Source organism: Botrytis porri (assembly GCF_014898465.1).
Source record: "Botrytis porri strain MUCL 3234 chromosome Unknown BPOR_003, whole genome shotgun sequence".
NCBI lineage: Eukaryota > Fungi > Ascomycota > Leotiomycetes > Helotiales > Sclerotiniaceae > Botrytis > Botrytis porri.
In genome coordinates this window covers 1164629-1182285 of record NW_024066077.1, presented here as the reverse complement: position 1 = coordinate 1182285, position 17657 = coordinate 1164629, and the positions used below count along the sequence as shown (strand labels likewise).

Here is a 17657-nt window from a genome sequence, read left to right as displayed (position 1 = left end):
CTGGTGTTGGTGGGAATGGTAATGGCGTGTTACCGAAATAGAAATAGAAATAGAATAGAAATGGAAATTGTTCGGTCAAATCATCAACTGAAAAGCCCACTCCACTCAAATTGATCACACCCGAAACCGAAGAGAGCGCGTGTATTTTCATACGAACTGACTTGTAAGCCACCCACTCAACTCAACAACGAAATGGAAAGACTAGAAAGAGTGAGGGGTGAAGAGTGAGGAGTGAGAAGTGAGATGAGTGAGGAGTGAGGAGTGAGAAGTGAGATGAGTGAGGAGTGAGATGAGTGAAGAGTGAAGAGTGAAGAGTGAACACACATGTCTTGAAACTTCTATAATTTTTTTGGCTTTGCCCTTACCTACTTCTCTCTGTTATGATCAACTTTCCCATCTTCTTCCAGGTATTGTACTCCGTTCGATCTGCAGAGAGGTAGAATCGACTGTGTATGACTTATAATTATCACTCTAGTACAAACTTCAAACTTCTTCTTTTCCTTTCTTTTCTTTCTCCAAACTTTTCCGTCTTTTGGCTTTTATACTCTGGGGTAAATCCATCTGTATATCGTATAACTCTTTTGGTCCCCTGGGGATATCTGCCTCTCTATCTACCTGCCTACCTGTGTTCACGGTGCTACCGGTTTTCTCCATCTTACCAACCATACATCCCAGACTGCTATTTGCATTCATTCATTGCCTAATTTCCATGTCAAATACTCGAAGTGTGCGGGGTCCCTGGTCGAAATCCACCCAAGAGAATTTTGAAAAAGGACCTCGAGCCTTGAACCCTCGGCGCTTCGTAGACAACTCACGCAGCTTCAAAGGAACTTCGCCTTAGTCGTTTTGAACTCGAGAGCGTTAATTCAAAGCAAAGCATCACTTCGGCGCAAAGACTACTCTGTTGATTTGTGAATCTTCAAAGTCGATACTATCCTGCATCTGCAATTCCAGAGACTCTTTTCTTTGCTTCATTGTTTCGTTGGAGCCCTGTTGGTTTGTAATTGGATACCTTGAATGTTGAGGGAAAAGGTCTGACAATACGCACGAGCTTCCTCTGATCTTTTTTAACATTGAATCCGAACTCCAATCAACCAATACGCTCATACAAGTTCACAACTCACCTCAATTATTGACAAGCGCTATCAAGAGTTTGACATTCGTTCTCTCAGCATTTATCCTTTTGCGACTGCGCGCCTGCCGCGCTAGCACCAACTCGTTTGAACGACTATCTAACATTCCTAATATACATCGTCGACGATACCTTTCTCCGTCTCGTACTCGACATAATTGAAATCAAACTTGGGCTTGCTTTAAGCGCTAGGGCCATTAGATCCTCCTTTCAATCTCGAATCTTGAAGAACGACAAGTGCTGCGAAATATAACGGCAAGCTTGCTGGGCAAGTAATTGTTCATATTGGGCCCATTTGTCTGAATCAAAGCATACAATTTTGTCCTCAAAGCGCAGCCTTCAAGCTGATCGCAAACACATTTGCTTCAATATGGCAGCCGTAATTTCTCCAACGTCTCCAGCTACGTCCCCACCACCAGTTAGTTCTCCCTCATCGAATCCTAACCATCCCTCCCTCCCTCCTTTAAACACTTCACCAACCGCAAAGCGACCAAATTTGCAACGTCCTACATCTCATGCCTCAAAGAATAGGTTATCACAATACTCGAATTATTCTGCGCCATCACGTTCGCGACCTCCTTCGCATATTTTTCCGGTCTTCCATTCTAGTCTTCCATACACGACGGTTCGCGATTTCGCATACCCTTCTTTGCATCCTATGCACTATGGACCACCTCTAGAGCCGTCTCAACCGCCATCGGGCCTCTCGACACCAGCTAGCGAATCGCATAAACGATTGTCAGATCCCCCAACTTCATGGGATAATCGCGGATCTTGGGGACCTGGTCCATGGGGTGGTGATGGATTTATGAAAGGGGAACAGTTGGCGCCTATACACTTTGGTGATGGACCTCCATGGAGTGAAGATGAGGATCTACAAAGTCCGGTTGTCGTTAGTTCACGCCACAGGAAGCACAAATCGTCAGTGGGAGAATATGGGCATTCGCGTGGGAGAGGGAGAACGCCCAGGGATGGAGAGCGCAGAACAAGCATGCTAAGTCAAGGGAACTTTGAGGACGACGGAGGATATTTTGCCGGTGGCAGTGGTGAAAATAGCGAAAGATATTATGTCAACCAAGGAGAGGAGTCGAATGGACCTGGGGGAGAATTTGTTACATACCCCTCAGAGTTGGCAAGACGCTCAATGCTAGCGCCGTATAATGTTCCTGGTCAACGAGATTCTCACTTCGCTGGCCTTTTGCCTAGTCGCTCATATACAGACGAGAGTGGCCAAGATTACCGCTCAGAGTCTGATGCTTCAAGTACTGCATCATCGCCCGGCATGACTAGACATGATGAATCGAGATATTCTCGCGATTATCAGTTTACAATTGCCTCGCCGGACGAAGAAATGCATGGTAAAGCCGTTGCATTATTTGATTTTGAACGAGAGAATGAAAATGAACTGCCTTTAGTGGAGGGACAAGTAATCTGGGTCTCATATCGACACGGCCAAGGCTGGCTTGTCGCAGAAGATCCAAAAACACAGGAAAGCGGTTTGGTTCCTGAAGAATATGTTAGGCTACTGAGAGATATCCAAGGAGGTTTAAACAGTTTAACAGGACAAGTTGAGCTTGCTAGTCCTGTGGGAGGTGACTCGGGTACACCCACTCAAGCAGAACATAATCAAGCATTCGGACACAACCCAAGTTCAAGTAATGGGAGCAATGGATATCAACAACCTGTAGTATCTACATTCTCGACATCCTCTAAAGATTTACACCCATACCCTCAACATCTTCTGGGAACACAGGCTGGTCAAGCTCCACCTCAAGTTATACATTATCATGGGCAACGAGGTGGCAGTCAAGCCAATACGCCAACTATACCTAGCTCTCATGAGGGTCTCATAGAAAGACCTAGTAGTCGAGAAGCTAAAAATGGGCAGCTTGAAGAGCATTCGAGTAGTAATACAGCATCTATTGAATCCACTCATATAGATTCGGAAGTAAAGCTCTCACCATCCGTCGCCGTTCAAAGCTCCGAAACCCCCCTCGATTCTTCTAATGAAACAACAAACGAGACACACGAAACTCCGGCTCGATAACCCAAACATACATTGCTCACGAGTATTATGAATTAGTAGGCGAGATGGAATATGGATTTTGGGTGGGATTCTTCGGATTTGATAGTGATACCAGGTGATTGGATGGATATTTGTGCCATATATGATACGTCTTTATAGGATTTGAACTGAATCGAATCGAATCGATTGAGAGATCGGGATGCAATTATCTAGATTTTCTAGGAAAGGGAGTGCAAAGGGAAAGGAACTTTCTGATTTATCTTCTCTCTGTCTCTGTGATGCTATGGTAGGAGTAGGATGACTTGGGAAAGGGAAGGAAGGGAAAGGAATGGAATGGAATTCATAGGGGTTGCTGGGTTAGCATGATATTGATGAGGGATGATTGAATGGATGGATGGGGTCTAATGATGCATTTTTTGATAGGAAGAATTATGCCATAACGTTTTTATGTGTTCATGCTTTACTTATTTTTTGGTCTGTCTGTCTGTCCGTGTGTTTTGTTTTGTATTGTATTGTATCAAGTAATGCGTATGGGTCTGTATATTTATACCCTTTGATTTTGGTGTATCCTAATATTATTGTATATAAACTCTTTGTTTGAGGGAGTGGAGAGGGGAAAGGAAACTGAATAAATCTAACATTTGGAATACCTACCTGAATAGTAGTTTTTCTCTTCTCTCGTTTCTGATGCATAGTTATGAATGTGAGTGTGAGTGTGAATGCGATTGGGTAGTTCGTTTGTATACATTTATGTATGTATGTATGGTTGGTAATGCATAGTAAGTATCGATTCATTGGCGAGTGAGTAGGTGTACTAGGTAGGTATGTACGAGTAGAAGAAGATTTGGTTGTGTATTCGTGTATTTGAGTATTGAATTATCAGATAATGAGACGATGTGATTGACCGATCTTGAACTTTGAGAATTGGGGGGAAGATGGAGAGGTGGGTGAATCTTCGCTAATCTGAAGTCTGAATGAATGGCTTGCCTGTTAGCTATAGCTGTTAGCAGTTAGCAGTTAGCAGTTAGCAATATCTATCCGCCTTCCTTGGAGAGGAGACCGTTTAACGGAGATGAGTATTAATAGAGAAATAGAAAAGGAGAGGGAGAAGAAGGAGAAGGAGAAGGAGAGTCAGGTATAACGAGATAGATTATTCACATATACATATATCTATTTCGAACAGCTCCAAAACCGTAAATCAAATCAACATACCTAAATATTAGATAGACAAACTTTACAAGTAACTTTCAAGTATCCTAATAGCCATCAAATATTTAGTATAATACATCTATCTATTCATCTAGCTATAATAAAATATACAAGAAATCATATATATCCCCTCAACCTTATCCTCCTCATAGGCTCCTACCTCTATATGCTAGATTCTGACTAGCTATCTAACTAACTACTTCCGTGATCTTATATTGATATTGACGTCAATATCGATCTTGAATACTAAATATAAAGACTGAAAGGAGTATATAGTTTTCGTTGGATTTCTCTAGAGTCTAAGGCTAGCTACCTATATAGGTATCTCCAGATACATAGACGAGAAAGAGAGAGAGAGAGAGAGAGAGAGAGAGAGAGAGAGAGAGAGAGACATTTCCTTTCCTTTTCATTCCTCTTCACTTGAAGATTTCTACTATACGTACAGTACTAGGGCACAGCTGTTCGGTTTATATACAATAGATTTTATTTTACTCTCTTTATTTTCAATTAAATTTTAATAAAAAGATCATTTATTTTTAGAATTTTTATCGGTTATAAAATCTACATAGAAAGTTACTATAAATCAAGAATATTAAAATTTACTAGCAGATTAAGCGAAAATCAAGATTTTTATTTTATTTTAATCATTTAAAGAAATATAAATAAAACATTGAAAAATAAAAATAAGATCGTATTCGAATTCCTTACTATATAATGAATAATTATAGAGATTTTTAACTAACTATATTAATTCTAAATATTTTTATATATTTTTTATAAAGAGAGCAAAGTAACTGTTTTTAGTATAATTTGTAAAACCGATGAATAGCTGTATACGATTACTATATCTAGTATATATAGTATAGAAGTCGAGTACTCTATTTTCTAATTACTTCTATTTTAAGATATTCTTTTATATTAATTTTTTTTCTTCTTATTAATATCTCGATTAAAATATATATAATTTAAATCATTTAAGCTTATTCTAAAAGATTTAGGATTTTAATTTTTTTTCTAAAATTGTTGGGATAGGGATCATGTGACTACGCTAGCGTTGACGCTAGCGTCTTCCGACACTATAGTAATACGTTTCGTAGTCTTAGCTTTTAGAACCTTAAGTAATATAACAATAGTATAAATCATAGTACTATATTAACTTCATCATCCTCATAGTAATACTAACAAAAATAAAGACTTAAATCTTTATAATATCGATTTTTAATTTATATAAAAATCATATATAAATTTAAAATCCTTTTCAAATCCTAATAACTTTTTAATTACAATTAATAATAAAAAAACTCACTAACTAATTTTTTTTAAAGATTTCAAGCTTCAATCTATATAAAGATTTTTTTTAAAAAATTACATAAATAAATAATTCTCAAGTGAATAAATCTCATATAAGAGTTAATAATCTCTATAATCTCAAAAGTATTCTTATAAATACTTATTTATTGGATTTTTTGATTTAGATTTTTAAAAATGATATTATTATATATTATAAATTGATAATAAAAATGAATAACTGACTTTAAATAATTTTTAATAAAAGTTATTAAGAGTTTTAATAAAAATTAATATTAATATAATATAGGTTATTAGTATATAGACTATATTACTTTTTAAACTACTTTATTTTATATATAGAATTTATTTATATATAATCATATATTTTCTTTATTAATTTATAAAATTTTATGAAAATTTGATATATAAATTTAAATTATATTAGTATTATAAAAATCTAATTTCTTTTTTAAAATTTTAATTATTATTAAAATTATTAGAGGAAAAGAGTTTTTGTAATATGAAGTATAATAATTTCGAGCTAAAACGAATTATTTAGAAAAAAACTTATGACTTTTCATAATTTTTCTTTCAAAAATAATAATAAATTATTAAAATATAAATATTAAAAAGCTTGATTTTAATATATTTTGAAAGTAACTCATTTAGTAATATAATCTACATGCTAATGAAATTCGTATATAAATTTAAAATTTTAAAAATTGATATTTTAAAGTTTTAGATCTTGATTTAGAAAAATCCTAAAAATCTAAAAATTTCAACATGAAGCTTAAAATAACCTAAATTATATATAGACAACATTTTAATGAATTCTATTTATAATCAAGAGTTTTTTTTTATAATTATTTTTGGTGGTGAAAGATGTGACTCAAAACAGGGGTAGTCAGAAAATGAGGGCTTCAACTTACGTGTAATGTCTGTGCGTTTTGAGGTTTCTCAAGTCCACTTTTAGTTCATTTTGCATGCATGCATGTACGATTTGACTCAGGGTATGTAATTATAAAAATCTATCATCGGGGCCCGAGTTTTTTTTAATGCTGACACAAAGTGGATGAAGTGGATGTATGATTGACTATTGACTTCAATAATTTCATCTTGATTAGCATGATATTATGCCAATACTTTTACAGGGCTTGGGTAATTATCCTTTCACTCCATCACTTGGGAATTGCGTGGTGTGGGAATAGACATGGAGATTATGATAATGCGCGATTTAACGTTACATTTGCAAAGTAGGAGATAATGTGGTGATATCCAATTGATATTTCTATTATTTCAAGTGAATTGAAATGATATGTCTGCAATACAGTGACTTCCCCTTCATAAAGAAGGTTATTGAAGTACGGACATTGTACTCGGTGTCACCACCTGAGATACTTGCATGAATTTGCTTTCAGCACATCTTCGGCACAACCAACAGTCATTGAAAAAAAGACCGAATTGTAATTTGACATCCGTGCTAGACCTTCCCTCAATTGCCTAATCTTCTTACTTGATTGACTTCCTCTCCAGTGACACTCACGACTTTGACCCCTTTCAAACGCAACTTCATAGTCTCCCATGATGTAGGATCAACGGCTCGAGTTCCCTCCTCTAGAATGAACGTGTTGAACCCTTCCTCGGCGGAATCCTCGGCAGTGCACTTGACACAATAATCGGCAGCTAGACCTACTACATAGACATGGGTGATGCCTTCATCTTTTAAATGGGTTGCCAATCCACTATCGCTGCACCGAGGACTCTTCAAGGGATCGTAGAATGCTGAATACATTTCTACCTCAGGATGTTGTCCCTTGAGGATAGTTTGAGTAAACATATTTGTGTCTAGTTCAAAGGGAAACTCAGAGCCGAGCGTATCCTGAATGCAATGAGGTGGCCAGAGACGTGTTTGATAAGTCTCGGAAGCATTGGATGGGTTGGTGATGGTGGTAAAATCTGTAAATGGTTGTTTACCTGTATGGTTTGAAGCGAACGATGTATGATTTGAAGGATGCCAATCTTTGGTGGCGATCTTAAGGTGAAATGGAAGATGGAGGAGGTCGTTGATGACAGGAATGGTATCCCTACCATTGGCCACAGCTAAAGAACCATTCTAGAGATTATGTTAGTATGTATGGGTGGATGGATGAAAAGAGAGTGAATGGATGGGAATTGTAACTTACTGGAGGCAAAAAATCTTCTTGAAGATCTACAACAATTAAAGCAGGCTTGAAAATGGAAGTGTCAGGAGGTGACATGATAATGTTAGTTGGCTTGATGTGATGGATGGTTGGCTGATGTTGGTGAAGTAACTATCAATTTACTTTGGCTCTTAACCGACAGAGTGTGCACCAGCTTGTGGTCTGTTTTGATAGTGTATCTGTATGGACTCCAACAACGACCAAGGATTGAAGTTGGACGTCAACCCATGATGAAAAGGGTTTGATGCCGATACGTACCAAAAGTGTCATGTGACATGCGATTGAAGCTCTTGATGGAAAGAAGCGGAAGGGAGTGGAAACGGGGGTATACGGCATCTGTATGCGTATGCGGCAGAAAGTGGAAGCTTATTACTAATAATACTGATAAGTGATGCTACGTATGCCGGAAAAAGAGAAAGCTTATTCCCGATCCTGATGGCGGATGCTGATTTGTCGGGCCGGATATTAGCCAACGGTATCATCCGATTGGATAGGAACTGCTCATGTCTGTTGGGTGAAATTGGTCAATGAACAGAAAGAAAAAGACTTGTTCCTGCAGGTGCAGAAGAGAAGTCTCGGACAGGACAACAGGACCACCGGACAACAGTCAGAACAGCTGTACAGAGTGAATCTTTTCTGTTTTATGTCTGGATCCAGTTATTAAAGTTCAACATACTCGCCGACGCTTCAGTGTAGTAGGATTGATTGGTTTGTGTGGGATGAGAAAGAAGATGTAAGAGTGTACTTCGTAGGCAATCTAGTACCGGTGGCCGAGTGTCTTGGAGAGACAAGAGACAAGAGACCCTCGAATCTTGGAGTATCTGGAGTGTCGGTACCTAGGTATGAGCATGAGAGTAAACAGCCAAACAAGTAAACAATACCAAGACGGGATGGAAGAACAATATGAAGGATCGGATAGATAGATAGATAGATAGAAAGAAAGAAAGAAAGAAAGAAGTTGAATCTCGTCCAAGGGGAAAGAAACTTGAGGGTGGTTTGGAATCGAGTAGAGAAAAGATTTCGAAAACATTCACTTGTCTAATTTCCTTTATCACAAACCATGCTTGATGCAGACACTAATCCCCTTCAGGATTAACTCGCTGATAGTGTCACCGCCTAGCTAATGATTTGATTTGATCCCTGATTGACAAGCAAAAAGTCAACAAATACTGAATACTGTATATCAAGGTTCCTTTCCCTCATAAAGTCCCTTCTTCCTAGAGCTTTATTAAACCCTCACGGTGGATTTCTATGTGAATATCTATTACTTGTCTATTACATGACAATCCCTTTCCATTGTGTCCTTTGATCTCTTTCTCTTGGTCACATAATTCAAATTCATCCCACCTCCAGGAGATATCGTGCGTGCCACTTCTACCTTGGGTCATATCTCACCTTTTTTGGCCTGGTCTCAACACCAGCACATCACTCCTTTTTTCCTCTTCAAAAAGTATCCCGTCGCCATTCTCGGAATTGTAGAGACGGTTCTCTTCAAAAGCACACCGGTACGTTGTATTCTCTTACAAGCCATGCATTATTTACTTTGGAGCTCTCTATTGTGCGAGCTTTCTTTCGTCTTGGGTCCATCCCCAGTTTTGCTCATTTTCTCGACACACGCTTTTGGCTCATTTACTGACGGTTTCTTCACATCCAGCCTTATCGGAACTACATACTTCCTTTGTCGATGGCTTTGATTTAGAATACAACTAAGCCTGCTTGTACTTCTTCCAACGATGATCGGAAATACGCTCCTGCCCTCGAAGTTCAGGGGAACCTCGTCTACCACTGAAACCAATGCCTCCCCGTTATGGCTCAATAAAAAGGTCACCCCACTTCTCCAGCTTTTCTCCCGACGAGCATGTCTACATCCAATCCATACTATTGTTATAGTTGCGGTTTTGGCGAGTACAACATACATGGGACTTCTGGATAGCACTCTTTTTGATTCGGTGAAAGCCAGTGGTGCCGATAAAGCAACATGGAGCTCTCTTGTTGCTGGTAACCGTCAATTGCAGATTGGCTCTGAGACCGCCTGGAAATGGCAGACCTCGGATGTGGAAACTGTGCCATCTAACGTTGATCACTTGGCACTTTTGACTTTTGTCTTCCCAGACTCTGCTGCCGCCAATTCTTTGCAGGCAGCTCCATTGGCAGATTCGGTGCCATTACCACAAAATCTTTCAATCACTCCTCTTCCAACAACCTCGAACCCTTTGGCTTCCTTGTCACAAGACAGTACTTTAGCTTATGCTGTTCCCTACAATCAAGCCCCTGAATTCCTCGCCAAGTCTCAAGAATTACCCAATTCCGCTGCTACAATTCCCACCGATCCTAACGCTCGTGCAGGACAGGAGGCAGAGCTTATCAAGGAGAAAAAGATGTGGATCATGAAAGCTGCAAAGGGAGACGAAACCAAAGGGGGAGTGAGAAAATGGGGATCAAACGCTTGGACTGAATTTGTAGACCTTCTCAAGAATGCCGAGACACTTGACATCATCATCATGGTCCTCGGTTACATATCGATGCATCTTACTTTTGTCTCGTTGTTTGTCTCCATGAGACGTATGGGCTCAAACTTTTGGCTTTTTGCTACCACACTCTTCTCATCAGTTTTTGCCTTCCTCTTCGGGTTGATTGTCACTACAAAATTGGGCGTTCCCATGAACATGGTATTGTTGTCGGAAGGTCTCCCTTTCCTTGTTGTGACCATTGGATTTGAGAAGGCTATTGTCTTGACAAAGGCGGTTTTATCGGCGTCACTCAACACCCAAAGACCTAATGCTGAAGTGGCAGAGAAGAAGCACGGGGTATCTCCTACTTCCATTCAATATGCAGTCCAAGTTGCTATAAGCGAGAAGGGATTCGAGATTGTTAGGGATTATGCCATTGAAATTTGCATATTGATTGCAGGAGCTGCTTCGGGCGTTCAGGGAGGTCTTCAGCAGTTCTGTTTCTTGGCTGCTTGGATTCTATTCTTCGACTGTATTCTCTTGTTCACTTTCTATACTGCAATTTTGAGTGTTAAGCTTGAAATTAACCGAATCAAACGACATGTTGCTCTACGCCAGGCATTGGAGGACGATGGAGTTAGCCCACGAGTAGCTGAGAACGTTGCCCAAAGTGACGACTGGCCACAGTCTGACGGTTCCAAGACTAGCGAGGCAAATATCTTTGGCCGTAAGGTCAAGGGTAGCAGTATCCCAAAGTTCAAGGGGTTGATGGTATCTGGCTTTATCATCATCAATGTTCTCAACCTTTGCACTATCCCATTTCGAGGCAGCAACGGCAGTATTCAGTTACCAGGTGCAAACATGCTTTCAGGGTCTAGTTTCTCAAGTGTCTTGACGCCACCGCCAATGGATCCCTTCAAGGTTGCATCTACCGGCCTGGATATGATTGCCGAGATGGCAAAAGCCCATGATAAGTCAACAATCGTGACCGTACTGACACCAATCAAATATGAGCTCGAGTATCCTTCAATTCATTACGCTGAACCGGCACCAAAGCATCGTAAGCATGCCGCTTATGACTTTGATGCTGAATTTGCCGAATATGGAATGGGTGGTCGGGTTGTGGACAATCTTTTGAAGAGCTTTGAGGACCCTGTTCTTTCTAAATGGATCGTCGTCGCTCTCACTTTGAGTGTTGTGCTCAATGGATACCTTTTCAATGCCGCTAAATGGAGTATCGACAAGGAACCACTTCAAATGCCCCCACACCATACTGTCGATCCCAAAGAGCTCGACCAGGCTGAGAGATTCAACAACTCTGCGTCTACCCCTGTATTGAGGTTGGCAGACATCGATCCTAATGCTTCCGATAATGTACCATTGACCCCCGCGATAACGCCAGCTATATCACCGGTTACCACTGACGATGAGGACGAGGGATTAACTATGCCTGATAAGAGTACCACTCAACCTCAATTGCGCCGAAGTCAGCAAGAGCTTGAAAAAATGCTCGAAGCGAAACGTGCCCCAGAGTTGAATGACGCAGAACTCATAGAGTTATCTATGCAAGGCAAGATTCCTGGCTACTCCTTGGAAAAAACTCTGAAAGATACCACTCGTGCCGTAAAAATCAGACGGGCCATCATCTCACGAACCCCTGCTACCACGGAAACAACCCATCTTCTCGAAACTTCATTGTTGCCATACAAGCACTACAATTATGATCGTGTTTTGGGCGCCTGCTGTGAAAACGTCATCGGTTATCTTCCATTGCCTCTTGGTGTCGCTGGTCCAATTGTCATCGATGGTCAAAGTTTCTTCTTGCCCATGGCTACAACTGAAGGTGTTCTTGTTGCAAGTACCAGTCGTGGCTGCAAAGCCATCAACTCCGGCGGCGGTGCTGTTACCGTCTTGACTGGTGATGGTATGACTCGTGGCCCATGCATTGCTTTCGAAACTCTTGAACGTGCTGGAGCCGCTAAGGTTTGGCTTGATTCCGAAGCTGGTCAGAAGACTATGACCGAAGCATTCAACTCTACCAGTAGATTCGCAAGACTTCAATCCATCAAGACGGCCTTGGCAGGTACTAATCTTTACCCTCGTTTCAAAACTACTACCGGAGATGCAATGGGAATGAACATGATATCAAAGGGTGTCGAGCACGCTCTGAAAGTTATGTCTACCGAATGTGGCTTTGACGATATGGAAATCATTTCAGTCTCGGGCAACTTTTGTACCGACAAGAAGGCTGCTGCTGTTAACTGGATCGATGGACGTGGTAAAAGCGTTGTTGCTGAAGCAATTATCCCCGGTGATGTCGTTCGCAAGGTTCTGAAGACTGATGTAGATGCATTGGTCGAACTGAACATCGCCAAGAATCTCGTTGGAAGTGCAATGGCCGGTGCTATGGGTGGATTCAACGCCCACGCTGCTAATATTGTCGCTGCAATCTTTTTGGCTACTGGTCAAGACCCCGCACAAGTAGTCGAGAGCAGTAGTTGTATCACACTCATGAGGAAGTAAGTAGCTTATATTACATTTCAGGGACATATTCACTAACATTCTTCTACAGTCTTCGCGGTAACTTGCAAATTAGTGTTTCCATGCCTTCTATCGAAGTTGGTACTTTGGGCGGTGGTACTATTCTTGAGCCTCAAAGTGCCATGTTAGATCTTCTTGGCGTTAGAGGCTCTCACCCAACGAACCCTGGTGACAACGCCCGCAAACTTGCACGTGTGATCGCTGCAGCTGTCTTGGCTGGTGAACTTTCCTTGTGTAGTGCTTTGGCGGCTGGCCATCTCGTACAGAGTCATATGGCACATAACAGAAGTGCTCCAGCAACAAGGCCCAATACCCCAGGCCCAGCAAGTGGTGTACAAACACCAGTGACTGCAGCAATGACAGCTTTGCGAGAGAGAGCTGGTATGGCAGCCTTGTCTCCGGCAGCTACCCTTAGAGCTGCAGGAGCGAAGAAATAGGGGATGGTATTTAATGTATAGGTATAGAGAAGAGCGATGCATGGAAAAACTGGCGTTAAAGGATGTTCATAGCAACGGGAATATTTTTTTCAATGATATCTAGCGGAGGCTTATGATGCGTGTATTTCTTTTTCACTCATGGAACACTTCTTGTCTCTCATATTCGAACTTTGATGAATGGACTCAGATATAGAATAGTTGTTAGATATTTTAGACTCAAATGAGACTTGATAGTCACCAGCTTGATTCGCGATTTGTCAGTACTGCGGCATTGTTTTTTGACTTATTTCTGGTTGAAATCGAGATTTGTGACTATCCTTTTGACCTTTCCATCACTTTTGTCATGAAAGGGTTGAGATGATATGCATGCATACTTATAGTGGACGCATTAATTAATTTTATTCCGCTATTGTTCTCGCTCTTCCTCTTTTCCGCTAGTGTTATATTTAGCAAACACATGATTAGATACACGATTAAATATGTACTACAGGGTAACCAGGCCCTTCTAATAAACCAGATATTACCTCGCTTATCTAATGAACATTTTCTCTCAGCCCACTCGTCCTCAAACTATGTCCTGCCATGACCAATGGCTCCTTATGAGTCTGACCATTATGCGCCGCCTGTGCATTTCCATTCCCAGCACCATTTTCCATGCCAGATCCAAGTCCTAGTCCCCCATTTGCATGCTCCAATGCCTTTCTCACCGCATCACCGACCTCTTTCGTCAATGCACTGTCTTCACTTCCCCTTCTGCTTCCTCCTCTGATGGTTCCAGAACCTCCAATTAGTAATCCCTTGACCCCGCCTCTTTTCCTTTCTGGTAATTCTTCCGAGCCTGCGCTACAGACGTATAATAGGTATTTCAGATTCGGAACTGTTTGTCTGATATCTAGGACACGGAGACCCTGGGATTCGGCTAGTGCTTCAATATTTTTGTTCAGGAGAAACACGCCCCAGTCGAAGCGAAAGCGAATGACAGATTGGGGGTAGAGGGGGAAAATTCTTTGCCGGTCTTGTACGAGAGATATAGGGTCGTGGATGAGAGATCGAGAAGCATGCGGTGTGATGGGGTAGGGGAGTGGAACTCCTAGATAGTACTGCAGATGATTGACTAATTGCGCGACATAGCCGAGAGCGGCGGCTACGACATCCTCGTCGGCCGATGAGATATTATCATCATCAGTGGTGTTTGGAAGAGGGAGACCGCAGATTGTGAAGAGGAGGGGGTGAGAGGTAGGTTCGATTGGGTAGATTTCAATGAGTTCTTCACAGAGGCGACGGCGATGGTCCCGGATAAGGGACTTGGTGTTTGTGAGGAGAGTACGGGAATTGTTGAGATGCTCCTGGGCATTTTGAACATCGGCCTCGGCGGCAGATTGAACGGCATAACCGGATGAAATGGCGGCGCGCCGTAAGGATATAGATGTTTTTAGATCGTGCTGACGAGCTTGGGAATGGTGGAGGAGTTTGCGGGACGTGGTAACATAGCGTTTGGCGAGGGCGAGGGACTCTTTGGCAACGGGGATATATGTTGACGGCGAAGTGTTGTTGGTAAGTATGTCATTTATTTGAGAAGTTAGTTGTTCGCGCGTAGCCAAAGCATCCTGGATGGATTCATTGAGATTTGAGAGGCGCATCAATGCATTGTAGGAGGATGTAGGGAGCGCAATACTAGGCCGCGGTCGAGGTGGCTTGGAAGTAAGATCAATGGTATATATGCCATCTACGAGCTGGAAAATAATAGAATTGGGTGGGAAAGGGCGATTTTCCAGTCGTCCTAAGAATTGCAGTGACTGAAGATTAACTTCCTCTTCGATCAGTGGAACAAAATCTTGTCGTTTAACCCATATTTTTACAATAACAGTATCGAGTCGCGTCGTCGCAGGTCCGAATGAGGATAATTCGAAAGATCGAAACGTAGGATTCATTGCCTTCTCTACAACCTCGCTGATATATATCGGATCGTTCTGTCCCTCGCAATGCAATGTGAAGAAGCTATCTGCCATTCGACTATCCCTTACATCCTCCAATTTCTTCTGTCTTATAGACGGACTTGCACCCACCCAATTGGAACTCGATCTTCTAGTTCTCGCAGAGGGTCGTAGATCTCCGGATGATTGCGCATGATGCAATTGCGATTCGCGGCGCAAAGCCTCGAGCTTCTGTGGTGATTTATTTAGACCGGCATCGTCGATTGTTTTCCCCCGCGGACGAGAAAGAGTCAGATTCCGGACGTATATACCTTGTAAGTGTCGTAGTTTCCGATTCTGGGGTAGAATTAATGGCCGCGAAGCCTCGGAACTCATATTGTTGATGGTTTGGTGTCATGGAGCTGGTTGATGCTTCGCATACGAAAGATGGTTGTCGAGACCAAGCCTTGACCAATTAAAACAAGGCTGGGATTCAGCCTCGTCATTGATGAATCTTTACACGAACCCTTTTACATAGGTGTGTAAGTATGTAGTATGTATTGATTGACATCGCGATCGATTGCGTTAAGTTGATTTGGTTCCAATTCTGGTGTATGACGATTGAAATAAGATCTATATCACATCTCTGATGATTTGTCTGCATTGGAGTCTCAACACCGTAGAGGTCATTCAGCATCCCTTTTGTGTCAGGTGGTTCAAGTGTCTATATGCTCTCATGCGTCTAGAGTAACAAATTGCTCCCAGTGGTAGCTTTGAAGAACCATCATCGTCCCAATTCTTGAGGCCTGCAGGCTGCCATGGCTCACCACGCAGTTATCTTGTGAAGTTTTGCAAATCGAACTTGTGCTATAAAAATCCAACTGCATCTCTTCCATTTCTTTTACTTCTACCGAGTGGGAAACAAATGGCCAATATCTTTGACTGCTCGTAATTGTTCTAACAAGTAGTCTGAAACATTGTAATGACGTTGTCTTTAGGACCAATTCATATTAAGTGTTTATTATTGAGTAATAGCATACAGATCTTCTTTCGAACAACTGATTCCTAATGTAATGCTTACTGCGTTTGATAGTTGCTTTCTGTTGTTATACATACATGATGCCTTGACGTAAGCGAAATAAGATTTATTTTGTTATAAATTCCAACTTAAACAGAAGCCAAGTTGGTTTGTGGTTTCAATTAATCAATAAGGGTGGAAGTACGCAAATCCTGTTACTTATTTCCCTGTCGTAGAGGATGCATCTTGATAGATCTGAAGCCACTTTTCCCTCTTCCTGATTTAAACTATGACGAATACTTGACCAAAGAAGGGTATATACAACCAAAAGAGGTGTGAGGTAATGTATCAGTACGAGGGTAAATTATCTGTTCCATTCCTTCTAAGTCTATGTCTATCTATTCTAAGTTCTATCTAGGTTATATAACAGCGAAATACGTGATGCCACCTATAGTGTGAAAGACATTCCGGTAGCATTTTACTCTAAATGTTAGTTAGCTTCGCACAAGTCTTCCTTAGTTCATAACTTAGACCCCTCACAAGTAGAAAAACCTCCAAGGTCAGTAGTTATTATCCATTCACCACTATCTCAACCAACGTTCTCGAGTTTCGGACTCTCATCGCCCCCCTCAATCAACAACTTCGAAGCCTCAGACCTCCATCAACTCACGCATCGAACTATCACCATGGTTTTCTCGATCTTGAATGTTTGCCCCAGCTGTCTCCACAACAAGATTTTATGTTTGACCGTCCCATTTGTCATTGTCGGCAGCTTCTATCAAATTCAACGAAAATGGTCCGTTATCGAGCAATTTGAAAAATTGATAAGAGAAAGGCAGATATGCACCGTGAAGCCAGCGGAGCTTCACCGAGTTATCAACGAAGATAACCGCCGATTGGAAAAGCATCGTGAGAAGTTTCCAGGACCGAAAGGACTGGTTGGATCGAAGAAGTACATTGAGTCTACAATTTTTTTAAACTTCGACAGCAAGGTCGCCATCAGGGGGATGCGGGGTATTTAGGTTCTCGTAGCGGATCACTTGAGATCAACATTTTGAGCCCACATAGCGATAGTTTCAATTCTAAACAATTTCCACTCTTGAAAAACCTGCCAATTCTGACAAGAGTGTCAAAAAGTGAGAGATTGAATTTTCCGTAGTTGTGTACTTTTCAGGAATTATTCCCTCTAGTATCAATGGTAACCCAGGAGAAGCGAACCACACCAATCAGAAGTAGAACCCTAAGATTCAATCTCCACAGGTTGATCATGGTACTGGTTCATGGCGATTCGCTCTTCATTCTTCAACGATGGCAGCCCAAGCAATCTCCAAGTAACACCTTACTAGAACGCTATAACCAGCAAGGCTTTCTAAAGCAAAGAAGCACCGCACTTGTATCTATGCAAACCGCAAGCAAGCTGGAATCATACTGATAATCTGT

General features: G+C 41.3%; 5 protein-coding genes across 5 annotated transcripts; 3 read left to right on the top strand and 2 right to left on the bottom strand.

The window, feature by feature from the left end:
- Positions 1-1502: 1502 nt before the first annotated feature.
- EAF01_002417 (uncharacterized protein) lies at positions 1503-3179 on the top strand (the record flags this gene model as incomplete). Its single annotated transcript, XM_038910669.1, has 1 exon — positions 1503-3179. One exon carries the CDS (start codon positions 1503-1505, stop codon positions 3177-3179), a length of 1677 nt encoding a protein of 558 aa, XP_038773591.1.
- A 3970-nt stretch (positions 3180-7149) lies between these two features.
- EAF01_002416 (uncharacterized protein) lies at positions 7150-7915 on the bottom strand (the record flags this gene model as incomplete). Its single annotated transcript, XM_038910668.1, has 2 exons — positions 7150-7770; positions 7841-7915. The coding sequence occupies 2 exons, from the start codon at positions 7913-7915 to the stop codon at positions 7150-7152; spliced, it is 696 nt and encodes a 231-aa protein (XP_038773590.1).
- Positions 7916-9050: 1135 nt separating this feature from the next.
- EAF01_002415 (uncharacterized protein) lies at positions 9051-13532 on the top strand. The gene is made up of 3 exons (XM_038910667.1): positions 9051-9363; positions 9513-12827; positions 12881-13532. The coding sequence occupies exons 2-3, from the start codon at positions 9592-9594 to the stop codon at positions 13284-13286; spliced, it is 3642 nt and encodes a 1213-aa protein (XP_038773589.1). The 5' UTR covers positions 9051-9363; positions 9513-9591; the 3' UTR covers positions 13287-13532.
- Positions 13533-13819: 287 nt separating this feature from the next.
- EAF01_002414 (uncharacterized protein) lies at positions 13820-15595 on the bottom strand (the record flags this gene model as incomplete). The annotated part of the gene is made up of 1 exon (XM_038910666.1): positions 13820-15595. The coding sequence occupies one exon, from the start codon at positions 15593-15595 to the stop codon at positions 13820-13822; it is 1776 nt and encodes a 591-aa protein (XP_038773588.1).
- Positions 15596-16903: 1308 nt separating this feature from the next.
- Positions 16904-17239, top strand: EAF01_002413 (uncharacterized protein; the record flags this gene model as incomplete). Its single annotated transcript, XM_038910665.1, has 1 exon — positions 16904-17239. The coding sequence occupies one exon, from the start codon at positions 16904-16906 to the stop codon at positions 17237-17239; it is 336 nt and encodes a 111-aa protein (XP_038773587.1).
- Between the last annotated feature and the right edge of the window lie 418 nt (positions 17240-17657).